The sequence below is a fragment of the Microtus oregoni genome, unplaced genomic scaffold (assembly GCF_018167655.1).
Source record: "Microtus oregoni isolate MIOR12 unplaced genomic scaffold, Mior012 000048F_ref0000485, whole genome shotgun sequence".
Taxonomy (NCBI): Eukaryota; Metazoa; Chordata; class Mammalia; order Rodentia; family Cricetidae; genus Microtus; species Microtus oregoni.
In genome coordinates this window covers 9,776,851-9,802,035 of record NW_024543222.1, presented here as the reverse complement: position 1 = coordinate 9,802,035, position 25,185 = coordinate 9,776,851, and the positions used below count along the sequence as shown (strand labels likewise).

The window sequence follows — 25,185 nt, the reverse complement described above, 5'->3', positions numbered from 1 at the left end:
TACATGGTTCAGAAGGGTGATACAGAAAGAGAAAAGATGACTGATAGAGCAAAATTCTTAAGTACAGGAAATACATGATCCTCCATAGCAGAAGGTCATCTCTTCCTCCGGGACAGGGAAAAGGCAATGCAGATAAATTTGCAGATATTTGAAATTTAAGTATGTGTTCACAGACAAACACTAGAAAAGCCAGGAATGTTAAGCATGAAGGCTTATCTCTTCAAGGAAAGAGATATGTACCTGTTTTCTAACTGGAATGCTTGGGTGTGGGTGTTGTTAATAGTCTAGTAATCTATGCAATCTCTAGGGCCAGTTCACACCAAATCCCCAAGATTATTCATGTTTACCCCAGACTCTTCCTCCCTAGACCTATATATTAAGCAGTATTTCTCAGTCAATAGAACCCTTCCTTAGAGAAGATGTCACATGTTCTTTGTAGCTCTGTATGACCAGAACCATACCTGATCCTCCTTAGGCCCTTAAACTATAGAACTCATCCTTATAGAAGAGGTCACATGTAGTTTGCAAAAGAATTCTGATGTAGTCATGCCTTAAGCTTTCTCGAGCACATAGGATTGAGATCACTGTTACCAGAAAAGTTTTTTCCAAAGTTGCATTCTAATATGTCTAAAATAAACTTCCCGAGTCTCTAGAAGTCTGAACCAACTTTGACTAAATAGATCATGCTGAGCCGCATCTCCTCACTGGGATAGTTACTCTGCCGGTCATGGTGTTTACAACAATTAAGCACTATGTTTTCAAGATAAACACCAATATTAAACTAAGGAGCAGGATGTGAGATGATCTGGGAAATTTGAAGAATAAAGAAAGTTTGGAGTAACTATTAAAACAACGAACACATAGGCCTATAATCATCCCAAACCCAGATGTCTAAGCGTCAGCCTGAGAACACAGTCAGCAACAGAGAGAGCAATAGGCGCCAGCAATGCCTGGTTAGCCATGAAGCAAAGCCTAACAATCCAACACAGCTGAAGCACAAGAAAGGGACCTTAAAACCAATTTTATGAAGATGATAGAGATCCTTTAAGAAGAAATGAAAAACTCCCTTAAATAAATTGAAGAAAAGACAAAGAAAAATTGGAAATCAATAAATCCCTTAAAGAATGTCAAGAAAGCCAAGGAAAAGAAAACAAACAAACAAACAGATAAAGGACCAAGACCTGAAAATGCAAAGGGTTGGTCCACCCACTGAGACAGTGTGCCTGATTTAATGGGAGTTCACCAAAGCCAGCTTGACTGGGACTGAACGAGAGGGCTCAAACCGGACTCTGAATGTGGCTGACAATGGGGGCTGACTGAGAAGCCAATGATAATGGCACTGGAATTTGTTTCTACTGCATGTATTGGCTTTTTGGGATCCTAGTCTGTTTGGATGCACACCTTCCTAGGCCTGGATGGAGGGAGAAGAAGGGTCTTGGACTTCCCACAGGGCAGGGTGCCCTACCCTCTCTTAGGACTGGAGGGGGAGAGAGGAGAGTGAGTGAGGGAGAGGGAGGGAAATGGGAGGAGGGGAGGAAGTGGAAATTTTGAATGGTATTATTTACAAAGCAATAAAAATTTAAAAAAAAACTGAAAATGGAAAATGAAGCAATTAAAACACACACATACACAAACAGGGGAGAGGGCTTTGGTCCTGCCTCAAAGCAATGTGCTAGACTTTGCTGACTCCCCATGGGAAGCCTTACCCTCTCTGAGGAATGGAAGGGGGCTGGGGTGGGGTGTAGGTGGAAAGAATGGGAAGAGGGGGGATGGGAACTGAGACAGGTATGTAAAATGAAAAAAGACTATTTTTTTAAAAAATAATTTAATAATAATAAAAAACACAAATGGAGGGATTCTGGAAATGGAAAATCTTTGTAAGCAAACAGGAACTACAGATACAAGGATCACCAACAGAATACAAGAGATGGAAGAGAGAATCTCAGATGTTGACGATAACAATAGAAGAAATAGACATAATTGAAAGAACTCAAGAAACTATACATCAACAAATAAAATCATCCAATTAAAAAATAGGACACAAATCTAAACAGAAAATTCTCAACAAGATTCTCAAATGGCAAAGAAACACTTAAAATGTTCAACATCCTTAGCCATCGAGGAAATGCAAATCAAAAGGACTCTGAGATTCCACCTTACATTTGACAAATGTCTGACAAGAATGGCTAAGATCAAAACCACAAGAGACAGCTCACACTAGTGAGATGCAGATCAAGAGGAACACTGCTTCATTTCTGGTGGGAGTGCAAACTTGTACAGCTACTTTGGAAATCAATATGGTAGTTTCTCTAACAACTGGGAATCAGTCTACCTTAAGACCTAGCTATATCACTCCTGGGCATATACCCAAAGGACACTCGACCAAACTACAAGGACACTTGCTCAACTACGTTCATAGCAGCTTTATTCATAACAGCCAGACACTGGAAACAACCTAGATGTCCATCAACCAAAGACTAGATCAAGAAAATGTGGAACCTGACAACAGGGTCAGCTCTAGTGTGCTGACCAGACAGGATGTGGGGCCCACTCTCCTAGGTGCTGCAGTTGATGTGGGACAGGTCACTCTCATGACCTGAAACCAGCTCTTCTCTCTCTCTCTCTCTCTCTCTCTCTCTCTCTCTGTGTGTGTGTGTGTGTGTGTGTCTGTTTTCTCTCTCTCTCTCTCTCTCTCTCTCTCTCTCTCTCTCTCTCTCCTGTCACAGGCAGCAGGGAGCGGAGGGTAGAGAGCATCTTTCCCTCACCCATGTCACCACATGGCAGACGAGGAAGAGGTAAGCCAGCCCTGAGAGCATAACAACAGAGCTGCCCCTGCTCTCTTGTTCTTATTCTACCTACAGTAATCATGAGAGAGGGCCCTGTACCTTGCCTGGGCAAAACAGTAGAGCTGACCCTGGTGATGTGAATGAGGGGGACCTGGGTCTGTGGACCCAAGAACAGAACTGGCCCTGATCCTTGCTGTTGTGCTTTCCTGTCCCTTTAAGGGACAAGCCACGCCCACTCCCATTACCTCTGACCTGCCCACCACCATCTTGGGCCCTTCCTTTTCTGCTTCCTTGATGTGCGTACTTTTTATTATAAGGAAGACCTGGGAATGTTATGGTTTTGGTCCCTTTAAGAGAAAAGCCACACCCATTCCCCGCCCCATCCGCTGAGGCAGGCTGATTTTCAGCTTCCGGCCTGAGCTTGCTCTCCTTTCCATCTTCCTCTTCTAGAGGCAGCTTCACTTCTGCTTCTGCCTCTCTCCCCACTTCTCTGCTTCCCCCCTTCTCTGTCTCTTTCTCCTCCTCTCTCTCTCTCTCTCTCCCTCTCTCTCTCTGTCCCCCCCCACCCTTCCTCCTCCATAACCCCCTGAATAAACATTCAACCTCACCCTGCATGTCCCATCTATCCATGTTTCTGTCTTCTGCCCGCCTGCCATGTGTCTCCCTGCCTGGGACCAGCCATTGCTGCCACATGGCCCACCACCACTGCTCTGAGATCAGCAGCCGTTTCTGCCTGGGACTGGCTGCTCCCAGGGCCTGCTGTCTGCCGCCACCGCTCAGGCTGCCACTCTGGGACCGGCAGCCATTTCTGCCTGGGACTGGCTGCTCCCAGAACCCGCTGCCTGCCACCACATGGCCCGCTACCACCATTTGGGACCTATAGCATTTCTGCTGCCTACTGCCGTGGGGATCTTACAGCATTTTTTAAAAAAAGAATAACACTTGCTGTAGGATGCACTGAGCTCGCTTGCTGAGTCAGTGCTGGAGAGCTTGTCTGGATAGTGATGATGAGGCAAAGCTATCAAGCTGGCCAACTCAGCTGCCACCCAGGCCCAGAACCAGGGCTGTGAGTTGGCCCCCTCCAACATCTATCAAATCTATGAACTGTTGGAGCATGTGAAGAGGATGAATCTACAGATCAAAAACAGCAGGATCTTCATGACACAGTACAACAGGGCATCCAAGAGTTCTTCCAGTGAGAGCTCATTATTGGTGGGGTAGCAGGAAGCAGAGGCCTAAAGCCACATCAGACTCATGGCGATGACACTTACAAGTAAAGATGAATGGACTAAAGGGTAAACTGTGTGGCTCAGTGGGCTACACTACAGCTTCCATGACAAGATTCTTCCTTTGTTTGTTTGGTTGGTTGATTTTCCTTTGAAATTTGGTTTTGATTTGGTAGGTAAGGTAGCAAGGACAGAAGGCAAGGAGATAGGGAGGTGAGATCAGAATGCATGATGTGAAATCCACAAAGAATCAATAACAGTAAAAAAGAAAGAAAATGTGGTACATTTACACAATGGAGTATTACTCATCTGTTAAGAACAGCAGAACATTTGCCAGCAAATGGATGGAACTAGGAGAGATCATTCTGGGTGAGGTAATTCAGACTCAGAAAGACAATCATTATGTATGTACTCACTTATTGGTGGCTACAAGTAAAGGATAACCACGCTTCAATCCAGACCCAAAGAAGCTAAATAACAAGGAATGATGTGGGATTCCCTCTGTATGCTGTGAATACCATAGGGCCTGTGCAGGGAATAGAGGTAGGCAGGGAAAACTAAACTGAATGCTGGAAGAAAAAAAGAGCAGATCAGGAAGAAGCCATGGAGCCTCTGGAGGCAGACACGCTGAAACTTTGCTGGGAGGCCACAGCCTTGTGGCAAAAAAAAAAAAAAAGATTAATGGAGATGGGTTAAATTAAGATATAAGTATTAGCCAATAAGATGCTAGAGCTAATGGGCCAAGCAGTGATTTAATTAACACAGTATCTGTGTGATTATATCAGGGTTAAGCAGCTGGGATCAAAAAAGCAGCCCCCTCCAACAAAGGAAGGCTTAAGGTTTGGGACACATGAATCTCACCGTGAAGGGAAAATAGAATAGACAGCACAGGTAAATAGGGGAGAGGTCTGGATCGGGGTTGGGAATGGGAGAGAGCAGGTGAGGGGAGGACAGAACAGATAACTGGAATCAGGGGCATCTCTGGGATGAGCTAGAAACCTAGTGCAAAGGAAACTCCCAGGAATCCATGGGGATGACCCTAGTTAAGACTATAACAATAGGAGGCCCAACCACATAACCTCTGTCCCACCATCTGTCCTGACTACAAGATATGCTGGGACAAAGGTGGCACAGAAATTATGGAGTGGGCAACAATAACTGGTCCACCTTGAGACCCATACCCTGAGAGGGAGCCCACCCCTGACAATGCCTGGAGGGCCAGAACCCAGAGGTTAGACAGCCCAGAGACCTAGGATAGACCAAATACGACTAGCAAAAGAAGAAAAAAAAATCAATGAAATGATTCCTAATGATATTCTGTTATACTCATAGATCATTGCCTAGCCTAAATGTCATCAGATAGGCTTCACCCAGGAACTAATGAAAACTGATGCTGAAAACCACAGCCAAACATTAGTCAGACCTCAGGAAATCCTGTGGAAGAGGGAGAGGAAGGATAATGGATGCCAGAGGGAACAAGGACATCACAGAACTGGCCTGGGCTCATGGGGGCTCCCGGAGACTGAACAGTGAACCAGAGACTAACCAGGGCCCTCTGCACATTTGTTGCAGTTGTGTGGCTTGGTCTTCTTGTGGGACTCCTGGCAGAGAGAGTGGGGGCTGTCTCTGACTCTGCTGCCTGCTTCTGGGACTTTCCTCCTGTTGGGTTGCCCCATCCAGTCTTAATAAGAGGGAAGGTGCCTGGTCTTACTGCAACTTGACATCCCATGGCAGACTGATATACAGGGAAGGCCTGCACTATTCTGAAGGGAAGGGAAAGGGAGTAAAAAGAGGAGAGGGGAATGTTGGCGGAGGGACTAGGAAGGAGAGGAGGGGAACAGTAGAAACTCTAAATGGGTTGGAAAAAATTAACTAATTAATTAATAAAATTTTTAAAGCATTAAAAAAATGAAAAGAATGCCAGTGGCATGGCTCTGACTAAGTTAAGTGGGTGATACAGAGTAGAGAATCCCTGACTGGTTTGGAGAATCAGAAAACAAAGGGGGTGAGGTATTAGAGAGACTATCTCTGTGAATATAGGAATCTTCCCCACAAATATCAGCACAAGTAGTGAGAGGTGGAATAAGGAGAGCCAGACCTAAGTTTCTCAGTGCAGAGGGAGAGTCCAGTGCTTACTAAACATCACACACTCATCTAAACTTCCCAGTCTTTACATACATTAACATTCTGATGTTAGAACTATAAGCTAACAAGCATTACACACTTACTATATATAAAGCATCCAGTGTTTATATACATTAATACTCTGCAAGGACACACAAATATGAGAGCTACAAAGGCTAATAAGCACCACACATTTAGCTGTCCAGTGTTTGTATACGATAATACTCTGCTAATACACAAACATGACAGGTATAAAAGGGCAGGTGCACACTAGTTTATCACCAACACCCACGTTTCACTAACAATAATTCTTTCAGTTTAACATTACCTAGTAAAGGTACTGAAGTTTGGAGAAAATACTTGCATTTCATATAACTATATATAAAATACATAAAAAACTTAGAACTCAATATAAATACAATGGAACCAATATTTAAAATTTAATAAACATTTTTAATACAAACAATCCTTTCTCTCAGAAGACATCAAAGTGGACAACAAGCATACGAAAAGGAGATTGCAATGTTACTTAGCAAAATTAAATTTAAAAAGTTAATGAATCACCACTACGGTATAAATGAGGAACTTTCCAAAATCATTCTCACTGTAAAACTCTATGTAATAGATATAATTTGCTATTCAAATTGTAACTATTGGGCCAGAGAGATGGCTTAGCCGGAAAAGGTGTCTACTGCCAAAGCTGATGGCCTAAATTCAATCCCTGGGACCCACACGGCAGAAGGCAAGAACAGGTTTTGCTAGCTGTCCCCTGGGACCCACATGTATTCTGTGACTTATGCTTACTCACAAACAAACACACATATGCATACAAAATAAATACATGTATAATAAAAATAAATAATTCAAATTCTAACAATTTGATTTTTTTCAACAGTAAAAAGCAGGTAACTATATAATTTAAATATACTTAAAGTACTTAATAGAACCACGGTCTTTATTGGCTTAAAATTTTAAAACATATTTATGTATTTTCTTAAAAATGTTTTATATGCATTATAGAAATATCCAGAATGAACATGCAGTAAATGTGTGAGGGACACTACACATTAATGTATATTCTGAAAAAAAAGAACAAAACCAAGAAATGACTATATGCTATTTATAACTCCATGTTGTTATTGTAATGTGTAGTGTACAACAGGCAGGCAAACATTCTGAATATAATAGGTTAGTGGTTACATAGGGCTAGAGGCATGGGAAGGAATACAGGAAAGTGACTAGTACTGGATACAATTACTTGGAATGCTGGAAATGTTTTAAAATTATATTGGTATTTAAAATTATGGTGATGGTTGTACAATTCTGTAAATTAACCAAAACTTTAAAACTTAGGTAAAAAAAAAAAATAACTAACCTGAAAAAGGGATCCTTTCTTATTGATCTGCCTCCATGCTTTTTCTCATAGTGTTGTAAGAGGAAAATCCACAGTATACAGTGCAGGTAGGGCTAAGAGAAGAGTAAGTAACAGCTTATGACGGAATCATCATTTCTTTGCTTTTCCAACAGTGGAAGACTTCAAAGATCAGGTTCTTTACCATAATCAGAGGGGAGAATCCAACTGCTATGTGTTTGTTGGAATAAAGATAATTAAAAATAACTTGTCCTGTTTAGTTTCTTGGTGATGGAGACTGAACTCAAGGGCTTCATAGACGCAGCGCTTATGCTAGTCCACTAACTGAACCTCCAGTCATTTGTTTTAGTACTAAGAAAGCAATGCTATTTTTTATAAATTAATTCTTCATATATTTTCTGCCCCTATAAATTCATTTACTGTCCGTTTAACAAAATATAATCAAGCTTAGCTGGGAACTGTGTCACTGACTTGTTATCTCAGCACTAAGGGAGCTTAGACAAAAAGACCATAAAATCCAAGCCAGGCTGGGCCACCTAAGACCATGTCTCACAAACAACAGAAGACTTTGTTCTTCCTCTGGCGAAGCCAGTTTCATTAAAATAGAATCAGCATCATGAAAATGTCAAGTGTATTGAATTGGAGATAACTGGCCAACAAAAAAGATATTTCTACAAAAACGCAGATTCAGTATCATTAACACACTTAATTTACAGGCTTGTTCATTACGCAACAGGACAAAAAATAAAAATAAAACACAAACAAGTCGTTCATTTCTCACTGACTATGTAGCCCAACAATGACCTCAGGCTTCTGATGGCCCTACGCTCAAGCTACGACGTGTTGGGATGACAGGAGTGCCTCCCTACATCTAGTTGCTCCTGTGCTAGAAATCAAATCAAGAGCTCCATTCATGCTAAACCAGCATTCCTGACAGCTGAGTCATGTCCTAAACCCATAAACAGTTCCATTTTTAGTTTTTTAAATTTTATATTTTATGTGTATGAATTCGGTTTTTGTTTTGTTCTGTTGTTTTTAATGTCTGTGCACCACATGAATGCCTGGTGCCTGTGGAGGCCAGAAGAGAGCATCAGATCCCCTGGAACAGAAGTTATAGTTGTGAGGCACCATGTGGTTGCTGGGAATTGAATCCAGGTCCTCTGGAAGAGCAGCCAGGGCTCTTAACCACTGAGTTACATCTCTATCCACACAAATACTCTTAAGAGCACACAGACACACAAAAATAGCTTTTGCTATTTCTTACCATTATAACAGCAACTAAAAGCCTATCCCATGGGTTGTAGGTTTCCTCAGTTTTTGATATATTCTTCCAAGAACCCTAAAACAAAACATTTTTATAACACATAGACAGAAGTATTTGGTTTAAATGGTTAATATAATTTAGGCATATGTAATCTCTATAAATAAGCTATTCCTATTAAAAGCTGTGTTGTGTCTAACTTAAAATCTTCCTGCTACACAGTATTTCTAGAATCAAGTATAGTCAAACATTAAACTAGGGCGGAAAAAGAAATTTTCCAGAAATCAAAAACTATGAGTTTACTACTTAATTAATATAACATTTCTATTATTTCTTTGTGAATTTCATACATTATAATTTGATCATAGTCACCTCTACTCTCAACTATTTATATTTTTAATTAAATGAAAATATCTTCGACTTAACCATGATCAAAATTAAGCTGATGATTTTCTTTAATGTTTTCCTGGGGAGAGGGGAATCATTTATACTTAATTTTTCTCACCATTTTATAGTATATTACTTAATCCTTGATAAATTTCTAAAAAATGAAAAATAAAATCATACATCTAATTATGCATATCAAATTAAGCATCAGAAATCATGTAGTGAACATAGTTTTTCTCTTTTGACAACCAAAAGTCATACTTGAAAATATCTGTCATTTTAAATTCCTTTATTGATTATATAATCAAGAAGTAACAGTGAATCTTATATTTGTTGCTATTTCCAGTACAAGAACCAAGATATCAAAGACTAAAGAATTAATATTTAGACTTTAAAGTTTCTGAAACATCTCCTAGACGTACCTTTATGAAAGAAATTAGGCAGCCCAGGAGTGGGTAGATTGGAATGGCTATGCAAAAGGTGTAATGAAAAACAGTTGACACTGAATATCCCAAAAAGAACGTTATTTCAGTGATTGCAATACACACCAATGCCGTCTAAAGAGGAAACAAGAGAATAAGTGACGGAGGAGTTGAAAATGTCATATAAACTCAAATAAAACAGAATCCAGAAACGATACTAAGCTAGGAAATATCAGTATGCTGGCATCGATTGTTAGCTGTTAAATACTGTGAGCAATATCCCTTGGAGTAGATGGTGGAAGATCAATACACCCATTGGAAGAAACTGCCAATTCTCTCCATACACTCTCTACTTAGAAAAGATACGTTACACCCTCAGCACCATCACCAAAGCATGCGTGAAAAACTGATTCAGAAAACTGAAATAAAATAAAAGCGTAACTTACCACAGAATAGATAAATGACCAAAATTCCTTGGTATTTAAAATTTTCTTAAAGGTGAAAGAAGCAACATAGGTGAAGAGAATAACTGATGGTACATAACCAATAAGGCAGAAAACCTGCAAATCAGAAAAGCACATCCCAGAAGAATATGAATAGTTTATAACACAATATAAAAATCATTCATATTAAAATATTAAGGAATTTTTATTTCTCTAATTTCACGCTTCAAGAAATCACTCCCACAACTGTCTTTGTACTTATTTGAACAGTTGCAAATCTATAACACTATTTAGCCAATAAAAATCATGCTTTAAATTATTGTTTTATATAACTCCAAGTGATTTAACCTCAGCATTATTTGTAATTTTTTAATACCAAGTAAAATGTTCTCTCATGCCAGATGGTGATAGTACTCACCTTTAATCCTAGCACTTAGAAGGAAGGCAGAGGCAGGTGGATCTCTGTGAGTACAAGGCCAGCCTGGTTTACAAAGTGAGTTCTGGGACAGCCAGGGCTACACAAAGAATCCTACCTTGAAAGACCAAAACAAAACAAAGCAAAACTTCTCATTATTTTATTATTAAAATCAATTGAGTTCGAGACCAGTCTGGTCTACGAGAGCTAGTTCCAGGACAGGCTCCAAAACCACAGAGAAACCCTGTCTCAAAAAACCAAAAAAAAAAAAAAAAAATTAATTGAAGCTAGTTACAAATGACTATCTCTCAAATATTTGGAACCATTCTTAAAACTTTTTAGATGTATTTATTTTAACATATGAAGTGCTTAGCCTGCTTATATGTGTATGTACCATGAGCATGACAGGAGGTCACAAGAGGGCAACAAATTTCTTTGAACTGTAGTTACAGATGGCTGGGAGCCACCCCATGGGTGTTGGGAACTGAGCCCAGATCCTTTGCAATAACAAAGTTCCTTTAATTGCTGAGCCAGTTCTCCAGCACTCAGCAACTTTTTTGTTTGTTTGTTTTAGTGAGGATTTTTGTTTTGTTTTATTTTCAGATGGGGTCTCACAATGAAGTCCTGGCTGACCTGAAACTCACCAAGTAGACCAGGCTAGCCTCAAACTCACAGAGATCTTTCTGCCCCTGCTTCCCAAGTGCTGGGATTAAAGGTAAATATTATGATGTCCGGCTTTAATATAACTTCTAAGATTATTTTATAGGGCAGAAGTTAATATATCAAGTCCAAATGTTCTCAAGCAAAACCAAAGTTTGCATCCAACATCCTCATACATAGCTTTATGTTGGTTTGCTTTTTTCTAATATAAACCATTTAGCAAAAGGAACGCTTAATTAGACATTTCCACAGGTCACGAATGCCAGTTACACATTTTTTTTCATATTTTCACACAAATTTAAAAATTAGAAAGAGTTTCTTTCCCAGAGCTCAAGAGATGGTGCAGCGGTTAAGAGCTAGGTCAACTGTGAAAACTAGAGTTCATTTTCTGGTGGCTTTGTGACAAACCAGGCGACGCGCGAATTCTGGTAACTAGAGCTCTGAGGGATCAGACACCCTCTATGGCTACTGGCTTACACTTACACACACACACACACACACACAAACACATGCACACGCACATACATACCCACACCCATACGCACATTAATTGAATCAAGTCTTTTTAAGAAACTAATCACTTTCTTGCAAAATGTTTGAGTATGCCAACGAAAAAGGAAGACTGTATGTAGGTGCCTGATGCAAGAAAATAGATAGTCTACTTAAAAGACCACAACAAGCTTCAAAGGATTATTTTTAAATGGTAGCTTGCACTTTTTAAATCACTTGCAATAAAAATTGAATTAAATGTTTTTGTTTTAAAATAGATACACGTTATTCTACCTGACAACTGTCATGTATTCAACCATAAATAGATTATAAAAAATATTCAACTGCAAATATCATGAATACAACTGATGCTAACTTACCACAGCAAGAAATTTTACAGGATAAAAATACAATCCATGACGAAATGCAAATAAACTTCCCAGCATCAAAGTCAGAACAACAAAGAAAAAGGGAAAATCCACAACAGCTTGTCCAACCCAATAGGCTGATGGCAAAAGACCTGAAAGTTTAAGTTGAGTATAAGCTTTGATCTAAACAAAGAAAAGCAAGAAAGAAAAGTTATTAAAATCTTAAGCAATTTACAAATAAAAAGCAAGAAAATTATTGCAGAACTTTTCATTCAAATCAACAAAACAAAAAAAAGTGACTTTACATGTGTTCATTTTAGCCCTTAGTTAGGTTCATTTATAAGATTTATCAATTTCAGCCGGGCGATGGTGGCGCACGTCTTTAATCCCAGCACTCGGGAGGCAGAGGCAGGCGGATCTCTGTGAGTTCGAGACCAGCCTGGTCTACAAGAGCTAGTTCCAGGACAGGCTCCAAAACCACAGAGAAACCCTGTCTCGAAAAACCAAAAAAAAAAAAAAAAAAAAAAAAAGATTTATCAATTTCAACAAAATGTTTAAGAATCAGAATGTAATAAAGATAAAACAAAAGGTAACATAGAAATGGTGGGTATACGATCAATGACAGCCAAACATGTTCATATGAAACTATGCAGAAATAAATGAGGATATATTTAAATGGAAAAGGATTCTCATGTTCAAAATCTATTTTTAATAAGAACATATAAACTGCCTAATATCTTCTGGACCTTTACAGAACTTCAGATTATGTGTGAAATTTTGTGCAAAGAAAATACATTTGAGAACATTTTAAATACTTTTAAAATAAATTGCATAGTATATAAATGCACAGTTTTCATACTTAGTATTTTCCTGTATATTAATACTGAAATCAGTTTTTCTTCTCATGCTCTCACTATTTTTATTTTTTGTAAAAGTCTTTCCCAAATTCTGATGCCTAAAAATACTATTCCTAAACTGGGCGGTAGTGGTGCACACCTTTAATCCCAACACTTGGGAGGCAGAGGCAGGCGAATCTCTGTGAGTTTGAGGCCAGCCTGGTCTATAAGAGCTAGTTCCAGGACAAAAACCAAAGCTACAAAAAAATCTTATCTCAAAAAACCAAAAAACAAAAAAATAAAAAAATACTATTCCTTTGATTTGTATTCTTCTAATACTATCAATTCATAATAACTAAGAGTATTAAGTCAAAGAGCAGAAAACAGAGTTAAGAAACGGAAACAAGAAATAAAAATGTGTTAAGAGGAGGAAGTGGCACACCGGAGAGATGGCTCACAGGTTAAGATCACTTGGATCCAGAGGTCCAAGGTTTAATTCCCAGCACTCATATGTGGCTCACAACCACATGGAACTCTAATCCCAGAAAATCGGATGCCTTCTTTGGGCCTCTGTGGGTCCTTCAGGCATACAATGCATAGATACACATCAAGCAAAAACTGGTGTTCATACAAACACCTATATGCAAACATTCATAGTACTGTATGTGTAATAGTGAAACACAGCAACATTTCAGATGTTTTTTTTTAACAAGCAGTAGTTACAGAAACTATAATACACCCACACCTTGAGATAGTTCTCAATAATAAAAAGGAATGGACTACAGAGACTCCTGACACAAACTTCATGAATTTCAAGAAAACACTAGGTTTTACAGTAGTAAAATAATAATAATAATATAATAATAATAATGTCGAATACACATTGTAATTCCATTTATATGCTTTTGAAATACATAAATCACAAACCAGAGAATAGGTTAATGGTGTAAGAAAGCAGGGTGAACAAGCCATGGCAGGCAAATAAGCAGCTTTCCTCCATGACCTCTGCTTCAGTTCCTGCCTTTGGGTTCCTTTGCTTTGCTTGAGTTCCTGGCCCTGACTTCGTTCAGTAATAGACCTGGAAGTGTAAGTTAAATAAACTCCTTCCCCGCAAGTTGCTTTCGGTAATGTTGTTTTATCTTAGCAACAGAAACATAACTAAGACATTTTCAAATTAAATACTCTTAAAGTTTACTATGTGGCAAATATATATGAATATAATCCTTCTCACTAGCAGCTATAGAAACCTGCTATTTTTTATCTTATTTAAGATATTTAATCATGTTTATGTGTGTCTGTGTGAGGTTAAGTACCACATGCATGCAGGGGCCCATGTAGGGCAAAAGAGGATACAGAATTCCCTGGAACAAGAGTAATGGGCAGTTGTGAGCTGACATGTGAATACTCAGGCTGATCCAGGGTCCTCTACAAGAAAAGCAAGTGCTCTTAACTGCTGGGGCATTTCTCCAGCCCCTATTTATTTATTTATTTATTTATTTTGGGTTTTTTTTTTTTTTTGAGACAGGGTTTCTCTGTGGTTTTGGAGCCTGTCCTGGAACTAGCTCTTGTAGACCAGGCTGGTCTCGAACTCACAGAGATCCGCCTGCCTCTGCCTCCCAAGTGCTGGGATTAAAGGCGTGCGCCACCACCGCCCGGCCCCTATATATTTTTTTAACTAACATAAAAAATCATGTTTTAAATTGACTTATGTGTACACCATGTGTGGCACATGTAGGTATCAGAGGGCAATTTGGAGGAATTGGTTCTTTCCTTCTACCATGTGGATTGCAGGGATCTAACTCAGGTCCTCAGGCTTGACAGAACCTGATACCTGTAATTTGTTTTGTCTGAACAATTACCTTATGATTCTCCGCATTTTCCATGGCAAAGTAAGGTGGCATTGCAGTAACAATAATTCCAAGCAAAGCTGCTTGAAAATATAGTTCAACTTTAAAGACTATATCAGTAATTTCCTGAAAGACAAACACAACAAAAAATGAATGTGAACCCCTTTAGAATGCCTTAGAATATCCTGAAAGAGCATTCAAATTTCTAAAGAAAGACATTAAGATATCTACCACAGGGTATGAACGAATAACAGGTTTATTACCAAGAAGTGCTGGGCTACACTGCCAACTCTGCCACTAATTAGTATGTGTAATAAACAATTAGCATATCGACCAGTGGCCCGATGCAGTGACAAGAAAGACCTAAAAACGATTTTTGGTACTTTTCACTTATTGTGTGAATACTTTTATGACCGCATCAAAAAGGATCTTGATCCCTCCTTTTTTCCATCGGGAAAAGCTATATCCAAGCTTATTTTCCTAAAGAATCAAGAACATCTCCCAAATAAGGGTGACTTTAACTCCTCTATCTCCATGTTCCTTGTTACCCTAAGGAGTCAGCTAATGTTCCCAGGCAGGTCAAAAGGTAACTGACATCCAAATGCAGATTACCTGAGACGTAGGTTGCTTTGGGTGTTAGACTACCCTCAACAAGTTCATTTCTCTATCCTTTCTCACCCTAATCTTTGTGTTAGAGACCAAACCCAGTTTCTTGCACCTGCTAGTGGAGCATTCTAAGAGTAAATCCTGGACTCATGTCTACCATTTTTATGTAAGGTGATACACTCATCAACAGGAAAGGTACTCTGCATTAGAACATACTCCACATTCTAACAAGCACCATGGTCCTGGCCCACTTTTTCATAGATGATGTAGAAACAGTACATCACTGTCTTGTTGTTCTTGACCTTCAACATTTTGCTACAGTGGTGGTTAGAAAGAAAATGGCACCCCAAAAAGAAAGGCACTCTTAGGAGGTGTGGCCTTGCTGGAGTAGGTGTGGTTTGGTTGTAGTAAGTGTGTCACTGTGGGGGTGAGCTTTAAAGTCTCTTTTCTCAAGCTTCGCTCAGTATGAAAGTTAAATCAACTTCCTGCCACTTTCTGGTCAAGATGTAGCCAGTTCTAAGTCTGCCTGCACACTGCCATGTTCCCTGTCATGATGATAATCGACCGAATCACTGAAACTGTAAGCTGCCAGTTCAGTTAAATGTTTTCTTTGTAAGAGTTGCCGTGAGTTGCTCAGACTAACTGCACACATAGTGTCTCTCTCTCTCTGTTTTTTTTAAAGATTTATTTATTATGTATACAACTTTCTGCCTCCATGTATACCCACATGCCAGAGGAGGGCGCCAGATCTCATTACAGATGGTTGTGAACCACCATGTGGTTGCTGGGAATTGAACTCAGGACCTCTGGAAGAGCAGACAGTGCTCTTAACCACTGAGCCATCTCTCCAGCCCCCACATAGTGTCTCTTAGCAGCAATAAAAAAGTGTAAGACAGCTACTTAAAGTAAAAATGGTTGCTCATTTGACTTCTCAAGATTTCTTTCAGTATCTCAGTGGCTACATCCCAAAACCCATCCCCCCAAAAAATACTAAACAATGTTCATTCTTGTCTATAACTAAAATTTCAGGGTTTCACAAACCTACCAGCATCAAAAAGAGCTGCTCTGGATTTAAAGCATACTACTCCTGGGGACCCCTAAATTCCCCACTTCAACTTTTAACGTTACGGTATTTCCACAGTGGAATTCATCTTTGTGTATGTTTGCTTACTTGAATGAATGGGGTACTCCAGATCTGGATAGCTTCAGTCACATTTAAATGATAAAGATAGTAGTTACTAATGATGTTCATCATTACTGGTAAAGAATAAACCATAGTACTGTTGAAAACAGCCGTAAAAACATAGTCCTGCAATTTAAAGAGAAGACTTATCACATTCTTTATATAAGAATACTGATATCACTAAAGCCCAAACTTTTCTTGCTAACTAACTTCATTAGATTAATTAAATCTTTTATTAATTAAATTAATTAATTAAATTTTATTAGGCACTGTGAAAAAACAGCTTCAACAAGGGATAGGAAAAGTGATGACAACTAAGATATACTGGCTTGAAATATGAAGGTATTTTAAGCAAAAATATAACATGAAAATAAAATGAAAAGATTTTACTAGTCACTTACCAGGGAATAAAATCCATCACAAACAAAACTGAATATTTTTAATCATTTCTAAAAATAGACTGCGATTCATGATTAATGGGTGAGTAAGCACTTTAGTACTCTATAACTTGTAATGAGTACTCACGTCTAACAACACTCTTACCTTTTCTGCAAGCACCACATTTAAAGCTGCACTGTGGGGAGCAGCAGACACATAGTCACTGTCATTAAACATTGTCACCATTATGTTCTGGTGTGTGAAAAAGTTAATAAGATCATTGATATCTGAGTCTGGATTAGAAAATGAGAATAAAAAGAATCAGTTCAAGTAAGAAACGTAGTTGACTTTTTTTTTTTTTCATTTTTTTCAAGACAGGATTTCTCTGTAGCTTTGGGGCCTGCCCTGAAACTTGCTCTGTAGAGCAGGCTGGCCTCAAACTCATAGAGATCCTCCTGCCTCTGCCTCCCGAATACTGCGATTAAAGGTGTGCGCCATACCACCCAGCCTGACTTTTAACTACATTAGGAGATAGTGCTCTTTCAAGAAAATCTTTTATCTTTGGGCTACATATTGGTAAAAGCATTGGCTCTGTAGCTGGTAGGCCAAGATTCAAATCCAAGTTGTGCCCCTTATACTATACATCCTTCAAGCAAGTTACAGTGCTAACTTGCTTCCCCTCTGTCAAGAAGAAAGAGGTCTGACTACTTTGCGGAGCACTGGCTGTGACAACGAGATGACAGAACACACATGCAAGGCTGTGGACAGAACCTGGTGACATCTGCTGCCTACAGGAATATTAATAACAGTAAAAAGCTATCATAAAATTTGAATAAAAACCATCTATTTGATATTTTTAATTATGTAAAAATAGCCAACCACAAAAATTAGTCTTCTACCTAACCGACTCAAAACAAAAAAAAAAGCTGAATCCGGTTTGTGTTGAAGTGTAGAGCATCATGTCCAAAGAGCATCATGTGGGCAGTCCGGCTGCACCACAGAGCAGCCAGGAACCAAGCAGAACAGATGTGACTTACAGGAAACCCCAATCCACACACCGGGCACTCTCGGTAACTGAACTGAACGACAGGGCAGACTGAGTACAGTATGAATAGCATGAAGAGTGGTGCTTTTCAGCTTCACACCACAAAATTTTCTCCTAACCAGGACCTTAACTGATCTCTGGACTAGAGAGTGGCTACTTAATCAAGAAACGTATATTGACTTTTGTTTTTATGTTAAACTTGCCTAAAGGTCAGAAAAGCAAAACAGCCAAGACTGTCTGACCTCTTAGTGGCTTAGCTTTGCCCTTTTGATGTTTAGGCAAACTTTACTTATGAAAATATGAATAAAATATCACTATAGAAAAGAGCCAGACCACAAGTGATATAACTATGTAACTTATGCTCTCAAAGGATAAGGAAGTATCTAATGTGTGTATGCATGTGTTTATGTGTATTGTATATACATGCATTACATATGCACGCATACACATATATATGTGTGTGTGTGTATGTATACGCTTACATATACATTTATATATACACACATACACACACAAGCTTCATTTTGGACCAGCAATAGAGTACAGATTCAAAAGAAATGCTACAGAAAGTCATGAAGAGACAAACACTGAAATACTAGAATTTCTATAATGCAGTAAAAATGAAAGAACAGATATATTTGAGATACTTATATAATTTTTAGGTATGCATAAAAATCAAAATTAAGAGATTTCACAAAGTATTGTACTCTAGCTACATAAAATACATATTGAAGGCACAATTTCTAAGTGAGAAAGGTAAACTGTAAAATATTTTCTAATTGGAGAGATTCTCCATGCTAATTGCATCCTTTTCAGAAAAGATCAAGGTTATGTATCATACTTAGCATCGTTTTTTAACAGAAATGAATTCCATAGTAACATAGTTTCTGCAAGTCTTCAGATTATGGGTTATTTACATAAGATGTTATAAAAAAAAGCTGAACATGAATAAATGAAGCTCTTTACTAAGTTCTAATATTTTGAAAACTTAGAATCCTAATTTAAAATTAGCTCAAGTCCATAAAATATAAAAAAACTTTTTGTCAATTATATAATTAGGATAAAAATAGTAAATACAAAATTATCAACTGCAAACAAGATATTCAGGTATAAATACATGTAAGTAAGGCTTATTTCTTACTTGTAACCAATTCTTCACATAGTTTTTGATGAATCTTTAAATCTCAATAAATATGTGGAAATACTATCTATCCATCGATATACTATCTATCGATATCAATTTCGATATCAATATAGATAGCTCTTGCTAAGGGGAACTTTACAACCTGAAGTTCATTAAGAACATCATGAACTTCTGTCAGGCCATGAGAGATAGAATACAGCAGGTGACACCTAGTGTTCAACAGGCCGACCTGTTGAGTGATTCTGAGAGGGAGCGCCACCTAAAAAGGCCGTGGAGTTACTGGCTGTGGAACCAGTTGCTCCTGTCTGCAATTTCTCTCCTGAATTCAATCATTTCTTCCCTAAGAATAGCTTCAGGTGTTTTCCCACTGCTTGTGTGTTTATCTCATGAAAACATTTCATCTACTGGGCACATACATCTTTGTGTTGTCAAGAAGATGACTTTTCATTTGGCTGTATAATTTTGGTATATAGAATATATACTAGGATATGCTCCATAACTGGATCTATCTGCCCCACAAGGACTGGGGACACTTAAAAGCCTACTTTGCTATCTTGCTCAGACTAACTACACACACATTTAGCTCACTTTCACCTCAGAGCAATTTCAAACTCAACTAAAGGCTTTTCATAAATATATCATAAATTTAAAACTTTACAGCTTGCACAAGATCAGAGCCACAGATATATGGCCAGGTTGCTGTGCAGAGCACCCCAGGAAGGGCATCCCAGTTCTTCACTTGCCAGTCTGTTAACAATGGACCTGTGTCTCAAAGTTGTCATTGGGCACTGTGCCCCCTGGTCACGTTCTTGCTCCTATGGCTTTGGGACCTTATGTTGCCATGGCAATGGCTCAGCTCCCTTTTCACCTACCCTAGGGACATGCTCCAGTGAGGAGGTAACTCTTGTAATTTATTGCTTCAAGGCTCCCAAGGAGAAGAGTTTTTAGAATAGTGGAAGAAGCTAGGAGAAGTAAGAAGTAGGGCAGGAGAATTAGGATAAAAGCAAGACAATACAAAAAACTATCACGAAGAAGCATGGAATGAGGGATTCACTCCTCGCCCTCAGATCCCTAGCCTTCAATTGCTATAGCATCCTCTCTGAACCCCAAGGGTGCATTGAGGCTAGGCCTCAAAGACCATCGTTAAATTCTGAGGTAAAATATGCCTGTAAGAACTTACTACTATCTTAAAAAAGAATTTAATAATTATAAGCAGAATATTAGAATATTTTTTAAACTGCCAATTACACTTAAACTAAAACGTTATTTCTGGTATTATTCAGTATCAATAAGTATTTAATTTAGATTTTACAACAATAGATCATGCTCGCTTTACTCTGAACTTCATCAACCCTTCACCCCCAGCCCCAGCCAACACACATTCACAGACCTTCACACCCTCTCACCAGTAGAATTTTGAAGCAGCAGGCTTGTTTTATATTTATGAGGTTTATCTCCAGGTTTTAGGAAATACAAGTCTGGAACAAGTTTGATGGGAACCACAGCATTTTTAAAAGAATGATGTACCAAAAACATAAAAATCTGAACTGCAAAAAAAATTAAAAGCAGAAGCAACCTGCAAGAAAAAAAAATAGTATAGCTTAAGATACATTAGCATACAAATTGATCACAGATCTTTCTTCATATTAGTATAAATTTAATACTCAATTATAAAAGTAAACAAAGAATATGAACAAAAAACAAAGACAAGTAAAAACTTACTAAAAACCTGTTACCAAAACTGATCTGATATGAACATTGGAGAAAAAGCGAAGTGGGAATATCAAAATTATAGAGTAATAAATTTTAGGTAAAGAAAAGAAAAAGTTTTAAAAGTATATTTAGACAAGATTCCCTCTTAAGTTATAGGACATATAAACATAAAACTGTTAAAGAAATAAGTATTATCATAAATGTTTATGTTTCTATATTTCTGAAGGAACTGCTTCTTGCTCAGACTCTATTCTAGCCACTTTTCATACACTGACAAAAATATTTTAAGTACAGGAAAGAAAATTAAAATAGTGAAAAATCTGCAATTTAAAATTTTCATACTTATCACATTTTTTTTTTTCGAGACAGGGTTTCTCTGTAGTTCTAGATCCTGTCCTGGAACTAGCTCTTGCTCTAGTAGATCAGGTTGGCTTCAAACTCAGAGCTCCACCTACCCCTGCCTCCCGAGTGCTGGGATTAAAGGTGTGCACTCCCACTGCCTGGCTGCTTATCACAATTTCATTACATTAGCTGGTACTGCTCCAGTGAGATACTGTCAAGCTGTATTATAAGATGCATAGTCTGCCATACATACCCGCATATTATCATATTGTAGTGCCATGAATATAGAGTACTACAAAAGGACACTGTAGTGCCACAGAGAAGCAGTTACTTGCCTATATAGTATCTACATATTATATAATGTATCTTGGTTGCTGGAGTGTGTTTAGGCTATCACACTTAATTTAATAATTTACAACTTCCATTTAAACCACTTGTATTCTTAAAAACCATTTTTGCTGGGCATGGTAATGTACTCATATAAACCCAGGCCTTGGGGAGCTGAAGCAGGAGGATTGAGAATTGGAGAGCAGCCTGTGTGAGAAACCCTATTTCAAAAAACAAATAAACAAAACAAAATGATTACACCATTTTAAATATCCTGAAATCAGCATCCCTCAAAATATGTTGTATTTAAATCAAAATCTGTAAGTTAGTAGATGTTTTAAGAAAGAAAAAATCATGACTGAAGAATATATGGAAACTTCAGATTAATATTAAAATTTTACATTACAAAACCAAAAAAAAAATTTCCGTGGTGTTCTTACATGCTAACTATTCTTTGAGAGAATATCAGAAGAAATAGTTCCTAGTATATTTGACTATATAACTTTTTTTTTATTGAAAGAAAAAAATAGAAATTCCCGACTCCTCCCAGCCTCCCATTTCCCTTCCCCTCCTCCCACTCTTCTCCCCCTCCCCCCACTCCTCTCCCCCTCCCTCTCCAGTCCGAAGAGCAGTCAGGGTTCCCTGCCCTGTGGAAAGTCTTTTTTGTCTTAAACTCAATGTTTGTGTCCCTCAAATTTACATTATGAAGCCCTAATCTTTAATCTGATGATATCTCTGAAAAGTAATGCAAATTAGATAAGGCCCTTATAATGGGATTAGCGCCCTTATAAAAGTGACACCAGCAAGTATGTGTTAGTGTGCTGGTTTGCCCGTTCTTTCAGAACACAAAAAGAAATCACTACCACATGCAACTAAATGGTATCGTTCAAGGAAAGAAAAGAGCCTTTACCGTGCTGACACGGGATCCTTGACTTCCAACCTCCAAAAGCACCCAGCTCATGGTGTTTTATTACAGCAATCTGAATTAAGTCACTTTAATTGTTTGCCAGAGAATGTATTATGAAAGTGATGTTAAACTAAAAAAACTAAAACATGTTGACTAAAAAAAACCGTTTTTTCAGGACAATTGATAAAGAAACAAATCAGATACTTGACTAACATTTGTTTGATACTAAATAAATTTGGTTGAAACCTCAAATAACTCCAGAATGCTTCATACATTTATGAATGTTCTTATTAAATTTTATTCCTACAATCATTTTGGCTCTAATAAGATAGATATATGATTTAATTTTTCCATAAGTCATTCTCAGACTGAGGAGGAAGGAGGTACTAACTGAGAGAGAATAAAATTACATAGAGAATTTTTTCAATCCTAGCTATTAGCTATATGGATTTCTTTATGTTTCAGCCTTCTTCATCTGATAAAAGGGATAAAATGTATTTTTCCTGCTATTTACTAAAAACAATTATAAAAATTAATGAATGGAAAAATTATGAAAAGATATGGCTGAAAAATAAAAATGTAAATATAATGACAATAATTCAAAAGTAAGACATAAGATAGCATTATATGTCACTTCATCATTTTAAAGATGAAACAAAAGAATCCAGAACTTGACACAGTACTGCACACCTCGAATCCCAGCACTTAGGAAACAGACAGGTAAATTTCTGTTATGTTGAGCCCAACCTGCTCTACTAAGTGAGTTCCATGCTAGCCGGTGCTACACAGTGAGACTCTGGTCTCAGTCAACCAATCAATCAATTAATTAATCTATCAATCAACCAATCAATACAAATAAAAAATAAAGTACAACGGGTCTGTGATAAAACTACTGTACATTTGATACTGTGAAATTGTCATTTTAATCTTTCAAAACTACAAAGCTGTGTTCATGTCATTATTTAAAACTTCAGACAGCAAATCCAATCTGCAAGCTCAAGAAGACAAGCTCTCAGAAGAATGATAACTGCACTTACACCGAGCGCACTGATTTGCTTTCCCGCTTCAGTGTGAGGACATGAAACTTTGCTATTGTAGACACTTGCTGTTTCCAAAGGCTCATGGTGCTCACTAGAGAAGCTTTGGTTTCAGAAAGAATAAGTAAACTCTGTTCCATTTCATCCAAAGATTTTGAATCTATTTCTTCTTCCAGTGGCTGCTGTGTAAACACACTATAATCTAATGCCAATAAAAGTAAACAAACACAGAAAGTTCAAAAATAAAAACTAAGACATGTCAACTTTACAGGATGAATCTGGAAGTGATGTGGAACAAAAATTGAGCTCTTTACACATTTTGTCAGCATCTACTAAGTTTCGATCATAAACACATGTTAAGTTTCAATCATAAAATTCTCAGCTCACATTGCTATTTTACACCACATAGGTCCAGCTTCGCTCTATGCCACAGTACCCAAGATGCTCTTGGCAAGGTCACTATCTTCCTCACCACCAAGCGCCTCATTATCCTGTTTCCAAAACTATTTTCTTCCCTCACTTTGTCTGCATGCTATTTGACAATTAAATGTCCACTTTCTCTTTCTCCAAAGGTAGTTTTTCTAAAATTTTGCTTCTCTGTTCTTTAGTGAAAAACTCTAATTGTCAACCCTTCTCTTGCTTCCTGATGCTCATCATCGGGGGTTGCCCCTTTATACATTTCTATCCTCCCTATCCCGGTATTCTTACCTATATCCATAGAATAGTTGTGACTTCAAAATGTACATCTCTAGCCCTCACATCTCCAGTTAAGTTTCAAACACATCTCCAACAGTGAAACCACAAATGCATTCTGTCCTTACACAACCCTGTTCCTCTACTCTCAGGAAGCAGCAATCCTGTACTAGGTTTTCAAAGGAAAAACTTACAATTTCTTGATCCCTCCCTAACACTCCTCAGCAAATCATTACTGCTGAGATCAATACAACACAAATCCATTCCTTGCCACTCTAATTCAAACTAAAACTTACAAGTTTCCTCACTCATCTTATGATCTTCTTTCATACTACAGTTATCATTCAATAATTAGAAACACTTTTTCAATGCTGGACTTGAAACCCAGAATCCTCAAGATACCAGACAAGTGCTCTATAACAGAGCTACCTTCCCAGCCAAAAATGTGTTCAGTAAAACACAAATAAGGAATTACTAAGTTATTTCTTTGTTCAAAACCCTTTGACATTATACTAAAAACTTAAAGAAAGTTCTTCTCAGATGTTCAGAAGCAAAACATGACCCGGCCATTGGTCTACTCTCTGACATCAATGTGTCTAACTTTCCTCATGGTTCCTGCCATGGTGACCTGTGTGTTTTTACCTCAAAGATATCTAATTAATGTCTCAACACATGTGAAGTAGAAACTTTCTTTATCTGCTATATTTTGCCCTAGAATGTTTGAATGTCTGGATTTTTCTGGTAATTGACATCTCACTTCATTCTCAATAAAACCTTTCAAGAATATAATGTCATTTCCTTCATAATTTCTATCACAGTTAACAAATACTTAAGCTATTTATTTACTTCTGTCCTTGGTTCCACAAAGCAACACAAACTTCATATGCTTGCATAGTTTATTTGCTTATATAATTATTTGTCTTATCCAGTTCATTGGCTGATATTTTTACCTGCTTGGTCAATTTCTGCTTCAACTTCTAACTTTAAGAATACATCTTCCAATGTCGTCATGGAAACACCATATGAAATAATGCCCAGATTTGAATGAATGTCTAGAGCAGAAAACAAGCCTAAAAGAAAAAAACAGGTCAAATGGTATAGAGCTCTCATAAGTCATGTAGAGGGTTGGAGAGATGCTCAATAGTTAAAAGTAAATATGCTCTTACAGAGGACC

The 25,185-nt window shown here is 37.9% G+C and overlaps 1 protein-coding gene across 1 annotated transcript in view; it reads right to left on the bottom strand.

Moving 5' to 3' along the window:
* Abca5 (ATP binding cassette subfamily A member 5) overlaps positions 1 to 25,185 on the bottom strand; it is a 73,668-nt gene that overhangs the window by 9,114 nt on the left and 39,369 nt on the right. The window contains exons 18-28 of the mRNA XM_041635836.1: positions 24,962 to 25,081; positions 23,319 to 23,520; positions 20,399 to 20,568; positions 16,969 to 17,096; positions 16,414 to 16,551; positions 14,649 to 14,762; positions 11,966 to 12,136; positions 10,025 to 10,138; positions 9,579 to 9,713; positions 8,773 to 8,847; positions 7,512 to 7,603 (exon numbers count right to left, since the gene is read on the bottom strand). Of these exons, the coding sequence (XP_041491770.1) occupies positions 7,512 to 7,603; positions 8,773 to 8,847; positions 9,579 to 9,713; positions 10,025 to 10,138; positions 11,966 to 12,136; positions 14,649 to 14,762; positions 16,414 to 16,551; positions 16,969 to 17,096; positions 20,399 to 20,568; positions 23,319 to 23,520; positions 24,962 to 25,081 (1,459 nt within the window). The remainder of the gene's footprint in view (positions 1 to 7,511; positions 7,604 to 8,772; positions 8,848 to 9,578; positions 9,714 to 10,024; positions 10,139 to 11,965; positions 12,137 to 14,648; positions 14,763 to 16,413; positions 16,552 to 16,968; positions 17,097 to 20,398; positions 20,569 to 23,318; positions 23,521 to 24,961; positions 25,082 to 25,185) is intronic.